This window comes from Anguilla anguilla, chromosome 19 (assembly GCF_013347855.1).
Source record: "Anguilla anguilla isolate fAngAng1 chromosome 19, fAngAng1.pri, whole genome shotgun sequence".
NCBI classification, from domain to species: domain Eukaryota; kingdom Metazoa; phylum Chordata; class Actinopteri; order Anguilliformes; family Anguillidae; genus Anguilla; species Anguilla anguilla.
The window spans coordinates 6,862,469-6,880,622 of record NC_049219.1 but is presented as its reverse complement, the minus strand read 5'-3'; the positions used below and the strand labels follow the sequence as shown (position 1 = coordinate 6,880,622).

Sequence of the window (18,154 nt, the reverse complement as noted above, 5' to 3'; positions counted from 1 at the left end):
GGTGTTGGCTTCTGCGATTGAAAAATATTTATAAATGCATCAAAAGTCTCTTGAAGGCCATTTCAGAGCGTGTCCGATTTAGTGAATAATTTAATAATAAAACCGACAGAAAAATGTTGCTTCTTCATTTTACTTAAGATTATCCAAAGGAAATGTTTGTATTACAGAATTATTCATAATCCCTTTAAATTCATACATCAACACTGACAAATCTTTAATTGGGTAAACATCACAGTCTGTGGAATAAACTGACCTCTCTCTTTTAGTCAGCTATGTCCCAAATGTAATCACATGTCCTGTCTTTGTCCAATCAGAGCAAAATTCCATTTAAATTTGCCATAAATATTTAGGGTGCACAATATCCTGATGTAATCTCCAATCAGTATCTAATCCAAATCACTATGTCTTAGTTTAATCATAGATTCACATATTCTAGTTTATCAAAAATAATTCCAGAAATGAGATGCAATATTTGCTTTATGCTACGCATTAACTGCACCAGTTTTTTTAAATCAATATTCATTGCCTTTGTTTTCCATTTAAAAAACAATTGCCCTGAAACAATTCAAGCAAAACCACTTTGTGTGTGTGTGTGTGTGTGTGTGTATGTGTGTGTGTGCACGTGTGTGCGTGTGTACTATATATGTATATATAGTATTGTGGTTCATTTGGCATTTAAAATGTGCTTTAGACTGTCACTGGATATATGCATCAGAAATTAAAGAGGCCTCCAGAACTGCTGAGGCATTTACTACACAGCTGTGTATGGGAATCATTGGCTCCCGACCTCACACACGCGTATCGACGCACATGTTCTCTCCTGGCCCTAGGCTCAGTGTGGATCTGTCACACTCGATCTGTTCCCTGACAAAAAGGCAAGCTGTTAATCTATATTGGGTCTCCCTGACAGTCAATTCACCCTTTAATGTGTGAGGTCACAAATAGGCGATTAGAATGTTCTTAACTGAACATTCTAATGCTGATGTCACAGTCACTGCTGGTAACTGAAAGCAGTGGAGTTCTAGAACCTTCGATAAAACATCTTTACTCTTCAAAGGGGTAAATCAAGTAAGGACCGGAAGGACACATAGTAACCAGGACATTTGACCTCTTTGTGAATGCAGTGACTTAATTAATCAGTTCAGTTGGACATATCCTTTGTTTTTCAGATCAACCCGTTTTGAATCCCGATGACAGCCAAGTGAAAGTCAAACCGCTCCACGTAGCCGACTGCATTGCATTAATAACAAATTAATTTTGTTACGTAACGGCGAATCAGACAAGGCTTCTTGCTGCCTGGAGAGCTTAGTAATATTTTATCATCCTTGCCCGTAGAATCCCATCGTGGCACCCTGTCACAGGAACGAACGTTCCAGTGGAGGTATTTTTGGTAAATCGGGGGGGGGGGGGGGGGGGTCGTTGTGGCGAGAAGGCGGGTCCTCGGGGTCTGCGATTGGGTGTTGTTACGGAAAGGCACAGAGCTCGGGGGGACGTTGGCGTGGAAACTGTGACTGGGTCCGAGCGTGTGTGTGTTACCTTTCAAAGTGGCCGTGTAATGTTCAAACACGCAAATACGCATGCGAACTGCTCCACACACGTGCCCTGTGTCTCACTCGCATACATACGTGTGCGCACGAGCACACGAGCACACACACACACACACACACACGTGCATATAACATACATGTATACATGCCCTATCGCTCTCTCTCTCTCACACACAAACATGCTCTTACCAATATTCATGCCCTATTTCCTCTCTCTATCTCTCTCTCTCTCATACACGCACACCCGCACACACACTAATACACATGCTCTCTCTTACAAATACACTCTCACATGCACACAGTCTCTCTCTCTCTATCTCTCTCTCTCACACACACTCAAACAGTTTCTCACACACTCACTCGCACACACACATGCTCTCTCTCACACTCTCACACACACAGTCTCTCTCTCTCATACACACACACACTCTCTCTCGCATACTCACACACACACACACACACACTCTCTCTCGCATACTCACTTGCGCACACACTCACACTCTCTCTCGCATACTCACTTGCACACACACACACACACTCTCTCTCTCTCTCTCTCTGTCACACACACACACACAGTCTCTCTCTCTCTCTCACACTCACACACACTCGCACACACACACTTGTCCCCAGTGGCGTTCCCGTAGTTCCCCTCTCTCACCTGACCGAGGCGCGGCGTCCGGGCCCTTATCGGGCCGCCGATAGAGGAGCTTTTATCCGCGGTTTCCCGAAAGGGCAGCGGGGTCCCTTATCAGCACGCTGACGCAGGACCGCCCCCCCCACACACCCCCCACCCTCCCCGAGGGAAAGCCTGCTTTTCCTGCCGCTCACGCAGCAAACCGCCCCGGCCCGCTGGACTTCCTGCCCCGCAGATTAGATCAGAGCCCGCCGTCCACTCCTGAGAACCTGCTGACATTTGCAGCCGAGCTGGCCGTAGCTCTTGTTAGCATTAGCGTTAGCGTTAGCGTAGCAGATGCGCTTATACACCCTACTGTTGAAATGAGACTTGAGCCAGCATGTGCACACTCACACATACGCACGCACGCACACACACATGCACACAAATACGCGCACACACACACGCACGCACACAAAAATGCTGCTCACACTCCAGCGAATAGCGCTCATGTAACGTCCATCGCATCTCTGCACCCTTGTCGCTCTCGGACGGCAGTGGAGCGTAATGACGGGCTTGTAAGTTAAAGGCTTGCAGGTTCGATTCCCAGGTTGGGGCACTGCCGTTGCACGCATGAGCCAGGAGCTTAATCTGACATGCATATATACAAAACTGGTAAAAAAGCTACCTCTGGATAAGAGAGTCCGCTAAATGCTAGTAACGTTATGTAATGTCGCGGTGCCGGACTGTTCCGGAAACACGGGTGCTCGGGCCCGGTCCGGACATCGTTACCCGCCCTGCTCTTACAGCTCCCATCCCAGCACTGAGCGTGTGCAGTGCGGGGCAGCCAGAACCCTAATGGACCCCTCAGCCCCTCCCACAGTTCAGCGGGAGTAGTCACGGTAAACATGGCTCAGGAGTTCTGCTTTAATGAATGTGTGGCACGAGGAGATTACAGTGTCTTCTCCAGTATGTCTGAATGATTTTACTCTTCGGTACTGTTCAGCATGTGTGAATGAGTTACTCTAATGTATTACTCTCAAGAATGTGACTCATTCTGGTTTGAATGAATTTTTGGGGATGATGACCTCCGATGCACTGACGGTGGTGCTCATGCTGTATATGCTGGGAGGAGAGATTTTTTGTTTTGACACTCCGTTCCCTCGCTCGTTGAAATATTGATGTTTTTTGGTAACTTTGAAGAAGAGGCCCCCCCCCCACCCCCTCCTTTCCCCGTATTGGTGCAGGATGCAAATCGGGCTCATTCATTGGCTCGGCTGCCTGCTGGAGCTCCGGAGCCTTCGACTGACTGCACGGCCTTCGATCGTCCGTACAGCCCTCAGAACGGCTTCTGGTTTCAAAAAATAAAACCAGTCAGGGTACGGTTCTCCTTTTGAAGGCGAATGTTGCCTGGAGTTACCTACCTACCTACCGGGGATACGTTCTGCCGCATAATTAATTTTAAGCTTACGCGGTGCACGCCGGGTGTGAGAAGGCTTATTTTAATTAATTAGCAGTCTCAGCTTGTAGTTCTTAAATATATATTTTTTTTAAACTGTATTCATTCAGCAGGGTGTTAATATAATGACTTACGCGCTTTTTCGCGGTGCGTTGAAACGGTTCTCCCAGGCTTTGACGCGCTCTCCCTCGGCAGTCGCGGGACCCTGTGAGAGACGCCGGCCGTCCCGCAGAAAGGGCGTCGCGTCTGCCGACGTCTGAAACGCCTCCCTCATTTATTACATTACATTACAGGCATTTAGCAGACGCTCTTATCCAGAGCGACTTACACAACTTTTTTACATAGCATTTTTACATAGTATCCATTTATACAGCTGGATATATACTGAAGCAATGCAGGTTAAGTACCTTGCTCAAGGGTACAACGGCAGTGTCCTTACCCGGGAATTGAACCTGTGACCTTTCGGTTACAAGCCCAGTTCCTTACCCACTGTGCTACACTCCGTCCTACAGAAGAGGATGGCGAGTTTTTTAGCGCGGACATAACCGCGATAACGACGAGGTGTATGTACGTACGCATGCGTTAGCGTGAGCAACGATTGGGGGCGAAGAACCGAGCTCCGCCCCCGGGCAACGGTTTCGTTTTTTTTTTTTTTCCATGTCGACTCCCGCGGCGGCCGACAATATTTTCCCGCCGAAACGGAGGCCGGCGTCCCGTGCCGCGGCGTACCGTACGGCTGTCCGTCCGCGTTCCTCCCGGATCCACGGGCGGGGCGGCGTTGCGGCGGCGGCGGCGAGATAAACCTCACAAACGGGGCCTTTCAAGTCGGGGTTAAAAATTAGCTCTGGGAACACCGGCGCGCTCGGGCCTTGTGAAAATTAACGAACGGACCGGCGCGGGGGCTACTCCTCCTCCTCTTCCTCGCCGTCCGCCCGCCCGCCCGCTACGGCGGGTTTTTCCCCGCGCGTATCCACGGCGATAACCCGGAGCCCAAAGCGAGCGCGCGGGGTCTCCGCGCCAGCGAATTCTTTTCACGAGCCCCCCCCCCCCTTGCCTTCACCGGAGGCTTCTGGGTTCAAAAGTGCAAGGGGACAGAACGTTCAGTGTGAGGACCGGAACGCTGACGTTAGCGTTCGGCGATGACGTCGGATTGGCTGATCCGTAGGGCATAGCGCTGTTGCATCGCCTTTCTTCCTTTCTTTAACTCCCAATGTGGGAACTACAAAAAACTGCGGCGTGCATCTGGTTTCCCTTAGCAGTCCCACACAAATTGTCCAAATAATTGGAGGATAACATTTGATCGGACCCAGACACTTCCTCGGTCACGTGATCGACAGCAGTACCAGCGCAGCAGAATGCGATCTTCAGTGTGTCAGGGAGCCGTGTTCCTGGCTCCCTGAGGAACACAACGCCCCGCCCCCCCCCTCCCCTCCCGCCGTCAGGTGGGGGTCTTGGCCCGGTTGGTCCTCGTTCCCGAAGTTCACGCTCGGGATTGGGCGAGAGGTCCTGCCCCCACCCCCCTGCTCGCGTAGCTTTGGTTTGGGCCGGACGCCGTGGATACCCGGGTGTTTTCGCTCCCGACCCTGGCTGGGTTTGACCCCCGTCCTGGACGGCGTGGCGAACAGGGCCCGTTGGGGGCCCCCTACCGCTGCCCATCCGCGGGACGGACGCTGTGTTTGGGGGTTTTTTTTCTTGGCGGTCTTGACGAAAACAGGCCGATTACTCCAGCGCTACCCGACGGGCTCGACTGCGACGCACGCCAGTGTCGTGCGTTCTTCAGGTATCGAGAGAAATGAATGTTTTCAGGACGTCAAAAGTAAGATGAAGGAAAACTATTTCCTTTTTTGATGAATGAGCGTTGCGTAGCTGTGAAACCAGCTTGGCTGTTTTCACCCGGCTACACCCATTTCACATGTCAACAAGTCATCGGTTTCTACCCTCACGTGAAATATAAGGTCCATATGGAAGTTTCCATCAACAAATGAATCAGCATGAACACAGAATGTGAATGGTGTGGAGAGGACTAACTGTGTGATCTTTCATTTTGAAAATGAACTGGACTGAACTGAACGATGACAAGCAGAACAGTTAAGGTGTGGCTTTGGCATTTGTTTAGTGAGCTGTGTGTATCGTGAGTCCAGCATATGTCTCTAAATATTCTCCTTTATACTCATTTCTAGAACTTTCTGGCCATTTGGAAAGGATTTTTTTCCCCTGCTCTTGTAAGGTTCATTTTACTCTGGCTTGGCTCTAAAATTCATGGAGAGGACTTACATTATTTATATGAAGAGGTGTTGTTGCTAGCAGTGCTTCTTTGATACTGGAGGGCTGTATTATGCAACCTTAGCATTTTGAATCCATTTTATTTTTCAAGAAATCTAAAGATTAACATAACTGTTTATGTTGAGGGGCATCACCGAGGATGCTGTCTTAGGTGATGTTGCTGGGCAACAGCACTTTGGATGCTGAGTGACAGCAGCAGTAAGGATGTTGGGTGAAATCGTTGCCGGGCAACAGCACGGAGGATGCCAGGTGTGATGATGTTGCTGCGCAACATGACTGAGGATTCTGGGTGAGACGATGTTGCTGGGCAACAGGACTTTAGATGCTGGAACAGAGGATGTTGCTAAGATATGTACATGACTGCTCTGTCTGCCTGTTCTTTGAAGGATACTCAGTGATTTGTTTTTGTTTTGTTTTTTTATTAGGCTTCATGTGTTTTCGTGGACAAGGTGAGTACTTATTTGAAAACATAACTGAACTTCACTACAAAAGCACAATCCATTTAAAGTGAAAAATGTCATGTTTACCAGGTAGTAATAACCTGTTTCAGCAGTTTGCTAACAACAAACTCAGGCCCTGGGAATACAGAGAGTCGCACGGTACCCTGCCTAGTTGGGATTTACTGGTTGCCAGCACTCAGGCATTTTCTCACTTATCCCACCTTTCTGGTGATATTTGGAGTCACGCGTTTGTATTTTAAATTTAGAGCAGAAACTCTTGGAATCATTTATCTGCAAGACAAGTCGTGTGAACAAGTCACAATTCTATATTAAACTCGCCAGCTCAGGCACGTGCAGGGCCTTTTTGCTCTGTTGTGTGTGTGTGTGTGTGTGTGTGTGTGTGTGTGTGTTGCTTGTGTGTGCATTTGCAAGTGTGTAGTATGTGTGTGTACATGAGTGCGAATACGTGTATGCATGTGCGGAATGTACGTGCGTTTGTGAGTTTTTGTGTGTGTGTGTATGTTACAGTGGGTGTGTGTGTGTGGCTGTGTGTTCTAAAATGCTTTTCTGTGTGCTGACTGCATGTGTTTGTCAGTTTCTGTGTGTCTGTACGAGTGTGCTTTACGTAAGTATGCGAGTGTGCTTTATGTAAGTATGTGAGTGTGCTTTATGTAAGTATGTGAGTGTGCTTTATGCAATTATGTGAGTGTGCTTTATGCAATTACACGAGTGTGCTTTATGTAAGTGTGCGAGTCTGCTTTATATAAGTATGCGAGCGTGCTTTATATAAGTATGCCAGTGTGCTTTATGTAAGTATGCGAGCGTGCAGTAATGTCGAAATGGAGGTGGGATTGCGGAGACTTGCAGCATGCGCTGCGCTGTTTGTGACCGATGAAACATTAATGCGGCCTCTCCATCAGCAGCCCCGCACGCTCCGTCGCAGCCAGTTCCCTCAGATGAATATTTAAATCACTTCTCGCCCAGCTGGGGATCGGGGAGCTCAATCAAAAGCTGCTTTTTTATTTTTATAATCCACCTGGATGGTGCACCGAGAAACGCTCTCTCTTATGCAGATCAGCAGAGCTTGCACAGGAAGTAGAACGCGACGATCAGGCGACGGGCGGCGAGGCGTCTTCGCTGACGAGTCCAGCGCGACGACCTCATCCCCGTTTAGAGACGGACAGTTTCCAGAGAGAACGCGACTTCCGTCCCAGCCGGAGCCAATAGCGTTTGACGAAAATGTCGAGTTCATGTTAGCAGGAACAGAATCAATAGCCGTGGGTCGTCGGTACCTTTGACCTTTGGCAGGAGTTCAAAGGTCGAATGCGCTAACTGCTTTCATTGGCTGCAGTCAGGTAGTGACAACTGCTTCCACCCGGCAGGTCTTCATTTTTAAGCGCTTGCCCTCGTTTAACTTCTTCCGTCTGCCGGAATTCAAGTCACCTTACTGATCACAGCGAGCAGCATGCATGCGCAATCAAACCTGACTATAATTGGGAGCACTTCAGATCTTATTGAGCAGCAGTTTCAAAGGGGGGAAAAAGAGAAGCTCGTTTCTCTTTACGTCGAGACCTGCGTGAATTTTCCACTGCAGTGTGTGGGAAAACTTTAGCTTCCCCGATGAGATTTTCTGATGGTCCAGTATTGTAATAAGGTACTAAACTAAACTAAACTAAACTAAACTATGGGGCGACATAGCTCAGGAGGTAAGAGCGGTTGTCTGGCAGTCGGAGGGTTGCCGGTTCGATCCCCGCCCTGGGCGTGTCGAAGCGTCCCTGAGCAAGACACCTAACCCCCTAACTGCTCTGGTGAATGCGAGGCATCAATTGTAAAGCGCTTTGGATAAAAGCGCTATATAAATGCAGTCCATTTAAACAGTATATATTTTTTAAAATCTGATTATCTGAGGTTCTGTCTTACTGTAGCACAGTAACACTTTTGAATCCTGCACGGTGTTGCGTGTAAGAAAACGCTACATGCTTTCACAGTCACGTCACTTGAGACAAGCGCCTCTTCTCTGTAGATGAATAATACAGAGTTCCAGAAGGCACAGAATGTTCTAGAATTCGTCAGGTTGCCGAATTCCAACCGCCAGCAAAACCGTGGCAAAGTCAAATTACCCAGGGCTGCAATTTCATACATAACCTAAGTGCTATAAACCCGGGGATGGCGTGTGGGGTAATTACACATTCGTCTTTATTGCGTATAGTGTGAAGCTGCTCCCAGTTTGGCTTTCCGGCTTTTTCCGCGCGCAGCAAAATTCTTAGTGTAGAGTCAACTCGGGCAGCGTTTGTACAAGTCCCGCAGGGCTGTGACTCTCAAACTGGGGCCCCTGGGGGGACCCCTGTGCGCGCTGGTTTTTTTTTCTGCAGCCGGTCTCTTGCTCAATTAAGGTTTTTTGAATACGTGTGCTCAAGTTCTTTCCTAATTTTTTTTCCCTTAAGCTTATTATCGCGATGCAGGTTTGGCTCGTTGTCATTTGCTTTGTCTTTGAATTCTTCGTTATCTTCCAGTTTTCTAGGCCAGGTGTCCACACTTTCACCAGGTACGAGCCTACTGGTTCACCTCAATCATTAATTTGATTTTTTAAAGCTTCTTTTTATGAAATTGTTTGTAACATAGCACGATAAGCGCAAGGTGAATACGGTACTTTTATTCCTCATGATATCTACATTACATTACAGGCATTTAGCAGACGCTCTTATCCAGAACGACGTACAACAAGTGCATTAGTTCAAGGTGCAGAGGTGCAAAAGAAACACTAGAGTGAAGTAATATACCCAGGGAATATACCTATATCTATAGGTATTTCTGACATAATGTGGTCTAAGATGGTAAATAATTCCTCAAATCCTGGAAAGTGTCTAATTGAAAATGACAGCTTGTTAAAACTTTTGGGATTGCGGGTGTGGATGAAGTGAAAACCAGGCTTTGGGGTCCCTAGGGGCCCAGCTAGAGAACCACTGCAGGAGGGATTGTACTGTGTTGGCATTAGAAATAGTGTATCATTGCCGTGCATGGGCGAGGTGCTTTTAAATTAAGAGTACATTTCCAGTGGAAGTACAAATATGAAAATTGTCTTGTTAAAGTCAAAAGTCAAAAGTCAAATATGGGCTGCTTATATTTAGAAATAGGCTACTGAGATTTCTGCAGCAGAACAGAGGCTGTTTTCTGTGTGCCAGTGTGCCATTGCCCAGAGGCTTGTATTGGAATGGGCTCACTTAGTAGATGTAAGTGAAATCAACTGAATTTAAAACACACTATATTATTTATTCGCTTAGCCGATGTCCTCAACCAGGACAACCTACACGACCGACACTTTATGTATCATAAATTTATGAATCTGGGTATATTCCCTGAAGCAGATCAGGTTAAGTGAATTTAAAAGCCATGCCATGACTGTGCCTCACTCAGGAATCAACCCGGCGACCTCTCTTGCACGTAAAGCAAAATTTTAATATTCAGAAGATGGATTAGTTTAGACAGAACTGACGATTGTGAACACATAAATATGTAAACTTCTCTATACTGCTTTACGACGTTGACAGAAGAAATGCCTTTATTCAAAATGCACCTTTTTCCGATTCCCTGGAACGTGTACCGGCATTCTGAATAGCCTAAAGCGGAAGTCAAATGATATGTTTTAAAAAATACTTTCAAAACACGTATGCATCTTTAACAGTAGTTTTTATTGACCACAATGTATCCTCTTTTTTGTTATTATTTTTTTTAATACCAGATTCAGTTGCCTTTTTCCTGGGAAACTATCAGGCTGGGTGGCGACAGTTCTTAAATAGGCTAACCAATGCATTACTCAGATATCCGCGTGTGTAGTTGAATAATCTGACAGTCTGTTGTACAGCGGTGATGCAGCTGCATTGCATGCCACATCTCCTTGCAGTATATACCTGTACGAACACATCAGAGGAGGAGATTACTACTAAGTGTCACTGCTAATGGCAGAACATACAGTTTCCCCCTCCCTCTGTCGTTTCTGGATTTATAGTTCTGTCTAGTGAGCAGCAGGATTTATTGCCGTTTCTCCTCATTTAAAAAGATCCGAAAAAACAATGACCGGACAGCGCGCAGCTACGTAGAGAAAGTGAACGTGAATGACGCTCGTATATTGTCAAGAAGAAAGCGCGCTTGAATGGATGGGATAAACGTGAACGGCGAGGAGGGAATTAAGACTGAGAGAAACGCTGGGATCCCGCGCAGGACAAAGGAGAGCGCAGTGAAGAACTGCGATGGCCTAGATTTGTAAAACCTCAGAAGCTGGTCTGTCATTCTGCCGCACTGGATTCCGTTTAAGACGCTAGATTTATTATTTTATTTTTTGTGTGTATTTGAATGCCGAGTGCCTTGGGTAAGCCTATAGTATCAGATGTTCGCAACTTCGCGCAAAAATGCATCAATGGAACACACTCGAAAACGTAATCCTTTACGTTTTTAAAATAAAAATAATTGAAAACAGTGACTGTTTTGAGAGGTTTGGCATGTTTTGTTTCTCGATGGTTGTTTATCCAGAGCATTGACTGAGCCATGGCTATTTAACCCCGCGGTTAAATGAGTAAATATACTTTTATGTTCTCGCAACAATGTTAACTCTTTGAATTATGGCGATGACCGCGGAATCTGGTGGTAGCTGCGGCGCATCCCGTAAAAGCGACGGGAAAAGCCCCGGGGCCCCAGACCGCAATGGTAACGCGAAAACTTGCATCGCGTCTTTGTCTCAGCGTCCGGACTACAGAGCGTTGCCGAGACTGGCGCTGGACAAAATACGGAGTTCTGAGAGACTTTCGTCTGCAGTCTTCGTGGGGTCGCTTTCGGTCTTTCTCGCCCTGGTGGTTAAATTCGTGAACTGGGGATGCGAGCGCAGCGGCAGAAGCAATAGCAGACAGACCGGGTCTCCCGTCATTTTCACGTCCAGCTGCGCGGGGGAGCTATTGCTAACTTGGTGGCATCTGCTTTCCACAATCGTCACCCTCCTTTGTGCCTTCTTCTGGGTCGGCTTGCATCTGATCCGCTGCGGAGTCCTGGTCCAAACATTCCTTTTTCTTTTGACCGCGTGCCAGCTGGGCGAAGCGGCGGCGCAGTCGCTCGTGCACGGGGCGGAGGGGCAGTTGCTCTCGTTCACTTCGACCGTGGTGGTGCTCGCGTGCCTGGCGAGCGGCGCACTGATGGTGGCGAAGCTCGAGCACGGGATCTCCATCATCGTCTTCATCAGCGTCGTCCGGACGGTCTCCATAATTTCGCTGAGCAAAGTACGGGCCAGCTGGAGACCGTACTTGGCGTACGTCGTCGGGGTGCTCGGCGTCTTGTTAGCGAGGTATGCCGACAAGCTGCTGCCGAGCCAAGGGGTACAGAGGGAGGGCTGTACCTCCGTGACCGGGGCAAAGGAAGATATCCCGGTTTTTAAAAGGCGAAGGAGGTCCAGCTCCGTGATATCGTCGGAAATGGGACACGGTCAGTCTAACAGCAAGTCGCGCCGGCGCACCTCCCTCCCGTGCATACAGAGGGACCAGGTGAGTTTATTTTTCTGTCCCGTTTACGGTTAAGATGTCCGACCGTGGTTGGAATTGACATTTCGAGATTTCCCGGACTGTGTAAATTTTGGGGTTGCCCGAAATGAGCGGCCTCACCAAAAAAATATGTGCCTGGAGAAGTGTTCATTTCAAATTGGGTTATTGTTGGGTTTTGCTATTAGTCTTGCAATAGCAATTAATCTAGGTCGAATGTAGACTATGCTTTACAAATTATTAGGTTATATCGGTATAATGTGGTGTTGGATGTTAACGTAGAGATTATTTAAAAGGCTTGAAGTGTAGAAACACTACAGCCTACATGAATTTTGATCATGGTGTTCATATCGGTTTGCTGAGGTGTATTCGTCCGTTTCAAGCTTTCAGTATGAACCTTGCTGAACGAATGGTCTGTCATTGGATTAATTCATTTTGTGCAAATAGTTCATACTTGATTTTTCGTGTCTCGATTGGAACGTCTGCATTGGCGGTTCGGCGTGTTGTGTTAAAATGTGACCGCATGCATGCTTAACGCGACTGTATTGCGCAAACACAGAAATGCGAGCCTGTGTGTGTGATGCCAAATGTATTCATTTTTATGGTGTGCGCTATTCATCTATTAGCACTTCAAAACAGGGTTCCCCGCTGTGTCGGAGATGATGACGTAGTTCTCGTCACCTCTTGAGAGGTGGCCCAGGTATAGGTCGTGGAATGTTTTGGTGCACCTCAGATGGCTGGAGGCCGTGAATTTAAATGTTGACATTGAAGTTGTTAAGAATAGTCCTTTCCTCGTTTGATAAAACCAGACAGATATGCGTGTTGCATTATCTATTTATTATATTAGTATTATTATTAAGGGCTCCCAATTATGCGCTTATACATGCAAAAGGCACATTTTATTTTGAAAAGAGTGTTTTCAGAGCCCGCTGGGCTATGGAGCCAGTGGCCATGGGATATCCTTCTGTATTCGCCCCCCTTTCCCTGAAAGCAAAGGCAATTCGCCACATGGTTTTACCCCCGAAAACGGAAAGCCCAACCAGATTTATTAGATTTTAAATGGAGTGGAGACTATGCGCGGTTTCCATTTTCAACCGTGCCAATGTGTAAAGCCTTTATGTAACGAGTGAAAATCAGCTTGAACTGTGGATTTGTATTTCTGGTGTAGTGCGTGGACTTTTTTTTCCACCGTATTTACATTTAACCTGGTATGCATGAGCCTCCAACGTAAATAGGCCCATGTTGGGTATGTGAAACCCTTGTTTTTCCTGAGGTAATTATATTTTAATAGACGATTTGATCCCTATATTCAATTATTTTATAAGCACATAGTCTACTTGCTTTGTTTTTTCTGCGATAACAATTTTCATATTTATATGGAGTTCTGGACTGTTTAGGAAGTAAATAGCGAGCACTCGCACATGTTCTGTTTCTATGAAGAAATTGTCTTGACTCGGTTACTGGGCAAAATGACCGTGGTCACTGGCAAGTCTATCCATGTAGATTTATCGCTTCCCCTCGCGAAAGCAGTCGCCACAGTGACCGGTTGAACAGAATACTCATTTGCTGCTGGATCAAAGCTTTCATTGTGATTTCCGTGTGCGTAAAAGACTCGGGGCTCGCGGTGTCTGCTTGGCTGTTTAAAACGCCGTCGTATTTTAGGCTTGGTAAATGAAGTGAACACCTGTATTTAATCCCTAGTTTTCTCTCACTTTCTCTAACCCGAGCATACGTTTGGTTCAAAATACGATTGCCATTTGCGCTTTGCCCGTCATATCTGTCCACGGGTCCATTCAAATACGCGTACGTTTGCGTGGTTGAGCTCACGTTGATCAGGTATGTTCCACAATCCCTTGGAAAGTTATGATAGAGAACTGGATGGATCAACATATGGCGACTGTCACATTCTCTGGTTGAGGATACAAATATTTATATGCAGCATATTTGTGTGAAACAAACCACAGTCTGTTAAGATGTACACGTCAGCCAACATTTTGAAGACTGACAGTATGTCAGACTGTACTGAAAAGTACAGTATTGTGAACCAGAACTATAAGAACTTGAAAGTACGCATATTGTCGTTGGCCCGTGCAATTTTTCTTCCATCTGGAGTGAGTGAACCATGGCGATCATTGGCAGTCTGTTTCCATTCTGCTGCATCTGCCAAACATTCTTCCGAACATGCTCCCTCTACTGGCAGAAATGTACAGTTACATACGGTGGGAAAAACGCGTCTACCCCATTCATAAATTTGTAACATTACCCATTTGGATCATAACGTCGGTCATGTACATGTCACGAAGGTGTATGTGTTCCTGAATGTCACGGAGAAGGTTGCGCGTTTCCAAATGTCACAGAAATGGGTGCGGGCGGCTGGAATGTTGCCAAATGGGACTGTATTCAAAATGTTAAGCTGGGGGGGGGGGGGGTGTTGTGCACTAGGATATCAGACAGGGGTGCCTGTTCTGAAATCTCACGGAGAGAGGCTTTTGTCCCAAAATGTCACTCCGAGAGGAATGTGTGTTTCCGGAATGTTCCCAAGAGGGGTGCGCGCTCAGGAATGTCACGGAAAGGTCTGTGTGTTTAGGATTTTTAAGGGAGAGGGTCACTTTCCGGAATGTGTTTTCCAGTGTTTTGCAGAGAAGTTTCTGAGGTTTTCTGTCAGTGAGGCACAGCTTTAATAACACTCTAATCCATACACATTTTTTGTGAACGGTAGAGGCCCTGTGTACCACCCTAGGTTTTAAAAAAAAAAGCAGACTAGCGTTCATATCCAACGGCCATATCCCCCAAGCCCTCTTTGTACCACTGATCTCCAGCTGATTTTTAGTTTTGAACACAGTACGTTATTGCAAAGTGAGGAAATTGACTTGTGAAGCGCAGCTTTTGCAATCCACAATTTTTTTCCATTTCTGTGTACTAGCCCAAGACGTACAGTAAATGTATAAGAGATTCACAGAAACGCGGTGGATTCTCCAAAGAAGTCAAAGCGGACTTAGCATTCGACGGAATTAGCGTCGGTTTAGCTGCGTCAGAAAGAGATGTGCAGCGGCTAGCGCAAAACCGCGTCCGCCGATAAGCCGCGAGCAGAAATTGGCAGTTCCTCCCCAAACACACTGCGCCTGACCCAGTTTCGAGATAAAACGATCACCCTTCTGTTCATTGACGTCAGCCAGCTGAGGAAACGGGAAGGTCTTGCGCTGTGCGAGGGGGGGAACGAAAACACGGCAGCAGCCCGCTGGATAATTAGCGCCATTTCGGGTTCCGCGTGCGTTCCCTTTTGCCGAAATGCGATTGGCTGTTACGCCCCGTGCTTCGGAGAGGTCCGTTCGTAACCAGCTCCGATGTTCAAAAATGATTTCTGCATTTGCGGATGTCATAATACAGAGGTACGGGAGCAGATGAAAATCAGTTCTTCTTTGAGGGACTCCAGTGGTTCCATTTTCAGTCATATGTGCTATTATAATAAGTCTTATTTGTTATTTGGCGAATTCTCTTTTTTTATTACTGCACAAAGTGCTATCATGACAAGTTATATAAGAGTCAGATCTAAGGAGAAACAGGAAAGAATGCATGTAGCAGGCAGTCAGTAACAGTAAAGATGTAAAGAACGATATTGAAACGTAGGCCAGCTAGCTCTTTGAACCGGATAAATGTACATCTTACATAAGCGCGCAAATGTATGACATCATTCCGCCTCGCAGATCATGCCAGGTTGCATCAGTCTCTCTTACTTGATGTGATGCGTCGTCACTTGTGTTCAAGCTGTTTTGCGTTCCAGAGAACAGAATGGCGGCTTTGGTCAGTTCAGGATATCGCCATTCACGCTCGGGCTTCTGGGATATCCCTGGGAGAAGGAGGTTACATGAAAGCAAATATGAGCAGAGCAACATGCAGTATGCTGCCAGTCACTCATTGACAAATTGTTGTTTTTCTCAGTTTGTTTTATTAAATTCTTTTTTAAAAGCGCTTTTCCTACTTTTTATTCCGCACTTGTATTCATCAACACTCAATTCAGTGACCTCCGTCATCGATCTTCCTCCAAAGTGCGTGATGTCACTCGTCGCGTCGTACAAAAACTGCGGTTAGCGAGTCGAACTTGCACGAACGTGAGCCGGAGGAAGACGCCCCACGTGCGTCTGAAAAGGCAGGCTGCGAGTCCCCCGGTCGACCAGCGGGGGGCGATGTTTTCCCCGGGCTGACTGACTCCCCCTGACCCTGAGCGACCCTAGGGCCGATTGCGCCTCGACTCCAGGCAGTGGGACCCAGCAGCCTCCGGATCAGACCCTTTCCATTGGTCAATGATTGACAGCTTGCTATAGCTCCACCCATTATGGCCATTCATGTAACGCCCCCCTCTCTCCCCCCCCCCCTGCCGTTCCAGCTTTGAGACCGAGAGCTTTCATATGAGGGAATGTCTACATCCGGCTCAGAATGTGTCTGAGCTTGACTTTTAAAACCCTGAAATGTAAGGTCCCTTAAAGCCTTTGTGTGATGCTTGACTGAGTCTTCCTCGGTGCAGGGAGGAGGTTTTCTCTTTATTTCGTCATGCCGCGTTCCTCTGCTTAACGACTCTGTACCCCCCGTACTCTGTGGGCCCTCTTAGCTAGACAGGAACTGGAGACAGCTCGGCTTCAAGGGACAGTGTGTTCAGCCTAATGCCTCGTGACTGTGTTCAGGGTAGGCTGTGTTTTGTAAGAGCGTTTTCGCGTCCTGTCGCTAACCTTGCCTTCGGCCTCCATCACCGGATGCTTCCGGAAAGGACGTTTTTATTCGATGTTGGTCTGCGGGTGGGAGGAGCCGGCAGTCAGTAGGCGGAGTCATCTCTGGGGGTTAGGCTGAGTGACGGCTCCGCCCCCTCCCCTCGACCGAAGAATGACTCCCCCACTGAGTACGGGAGAGGGCTGCAACCTGCCGTTTCCATACCGACACCGGCGCAAATATTATCCCAGCTTGAAGCGGGCATTATTGTCCAACAACAACAACAAAAGGTCTTTGAAAACTATTGTGGCGACTTCCTTTGAAGCAAAGTAAATCACCGCTCGCTCATTTGAAAATATTTTTCGTAACTTAATTTTGAGATACTGTTTTTGTTTTTGTTTAAGGCCGCTACGTTCAGAGGGTCCGTTGTTGCTGAGCGAGCGCTCGCACACGTCCCTGGCGTTCGGGAGGGATTCCGGCTGTCGCACCCTCGCAGTGGCTGTTAGTTGTTTGAGTGGGAGCCGTCGCGTGGGATGCGATTTTTGGGACGAGGCCGAGCCTGCGGTTTTCGGGACGGGCGCAGCGAGAGACTCGGAGCCCCTGCCTGAGTGGAAACAGCCGCCGCTGTCAGAGCGGTCGTTAGCCGCTGGCTGCTTCACCCTCACGGTTTGTTTTTTTTTTTTTTTTTCATATTTGTTTTGCTGCTCCGACCGACCAGCAGGGGGCGCTGGTGCCGGTTGTGAGCCTCACCCGGCCCTGGCACAGTTCCAGACTTGATACCAGAGTGTGGGGCCCGGCCATGTATTATTAGAGTCTTAACGGGATGCGCCACCCAGCAGCCACGTGCTGTTTTGAGTTTTTAATTACTTTCTTTGCCGCGGCTATTGAAAGACAATATGTTGTTAAGATATTGTGACACTTCACTATATGTGGGCACAAAACACGCAAAGTGTTGCCACTTTTAGATTTTGCAATGTATTACACTCCTGCAGCTCTCTCTATGGGCCTCAGGCCACAGGCTGGGCTTGGAGCTCTCTCTATGGGCTTCAGGTCACAGGCTGGGCCTGGAGCTCTCTCTATGGGCTTCAGGTCACAGGCTGGGCCTGGAGCTCTCTCTATGGGCCTCAGGCCACAGGCTGGGCTTGGAGCTCTCTCTGTGGGTCTCTGGCTGCAAGCTGGGGCTGCAGCTCTCTCTATGGGCTTCAGGCCACAGGCTGGGCTTGGAGCTCTCTCTGTGGGCTTCAGGCCACAGGCTGGGCTTGGAGCTCTCTCTATGGGCTTCAGGTCACAGGCTGGGCTTGGAGCTCTCTCTGTGGGCTTCAGGTCACAGGCTGGGCCTGGAGCTCTTTCTATGGGTCTCTGGCTGCAAGCTGGGTCTGGAACTCTCTCTGTAGGCCTCAGGCCCCTCAGGCTGGCGGTACTGCAGCTGCCAAGCACACAAACGTCAGCACCGGGCTTAGACCAAATACCAAACCCCTTAATCCCGGCCTAAAATAAGGGGGGCCCTTAGCCTAAACGAAGTCTGAGATCGTTGATGTTCAGCGCCCATCACGCTCAGGCTCGGGTTCCACCCCACAGCCAGCTCTGCATTT

At 47.8% G+C, this 18,154-nt stretch overlaps 1 protein-coding gene across 2 annotated transcripts in view; it reads left to right on the top strand.

Annotated features, from left to right (window-relative positions):
• The first annotated feature begins 10,222 nt into the window (after positions 1-10,222).
• The window catches only part of LOC118218741 (cGMP-inhibited 3',5'-cyclic phosphodiesterase A-like), a 45,932-nt gene continuing 38,000 nt past the window's right edge, over positions 10,223-18,154 (top strand). For both annotated transcript variants that reach the window (XM_035401386.1, XM_035401385.1), the window contains exon 1: positions 10,223-11,867. In XM_035401386.1, the coding sequence (XP_035257277.1) occupies positions 10,959-11,867 (909 nt within the window). In that variant the 5' untranslated portion in view covers positions 10,223-10,958. The remainder of the gene's footprint in view (positions 11,868-18,154) is intronic.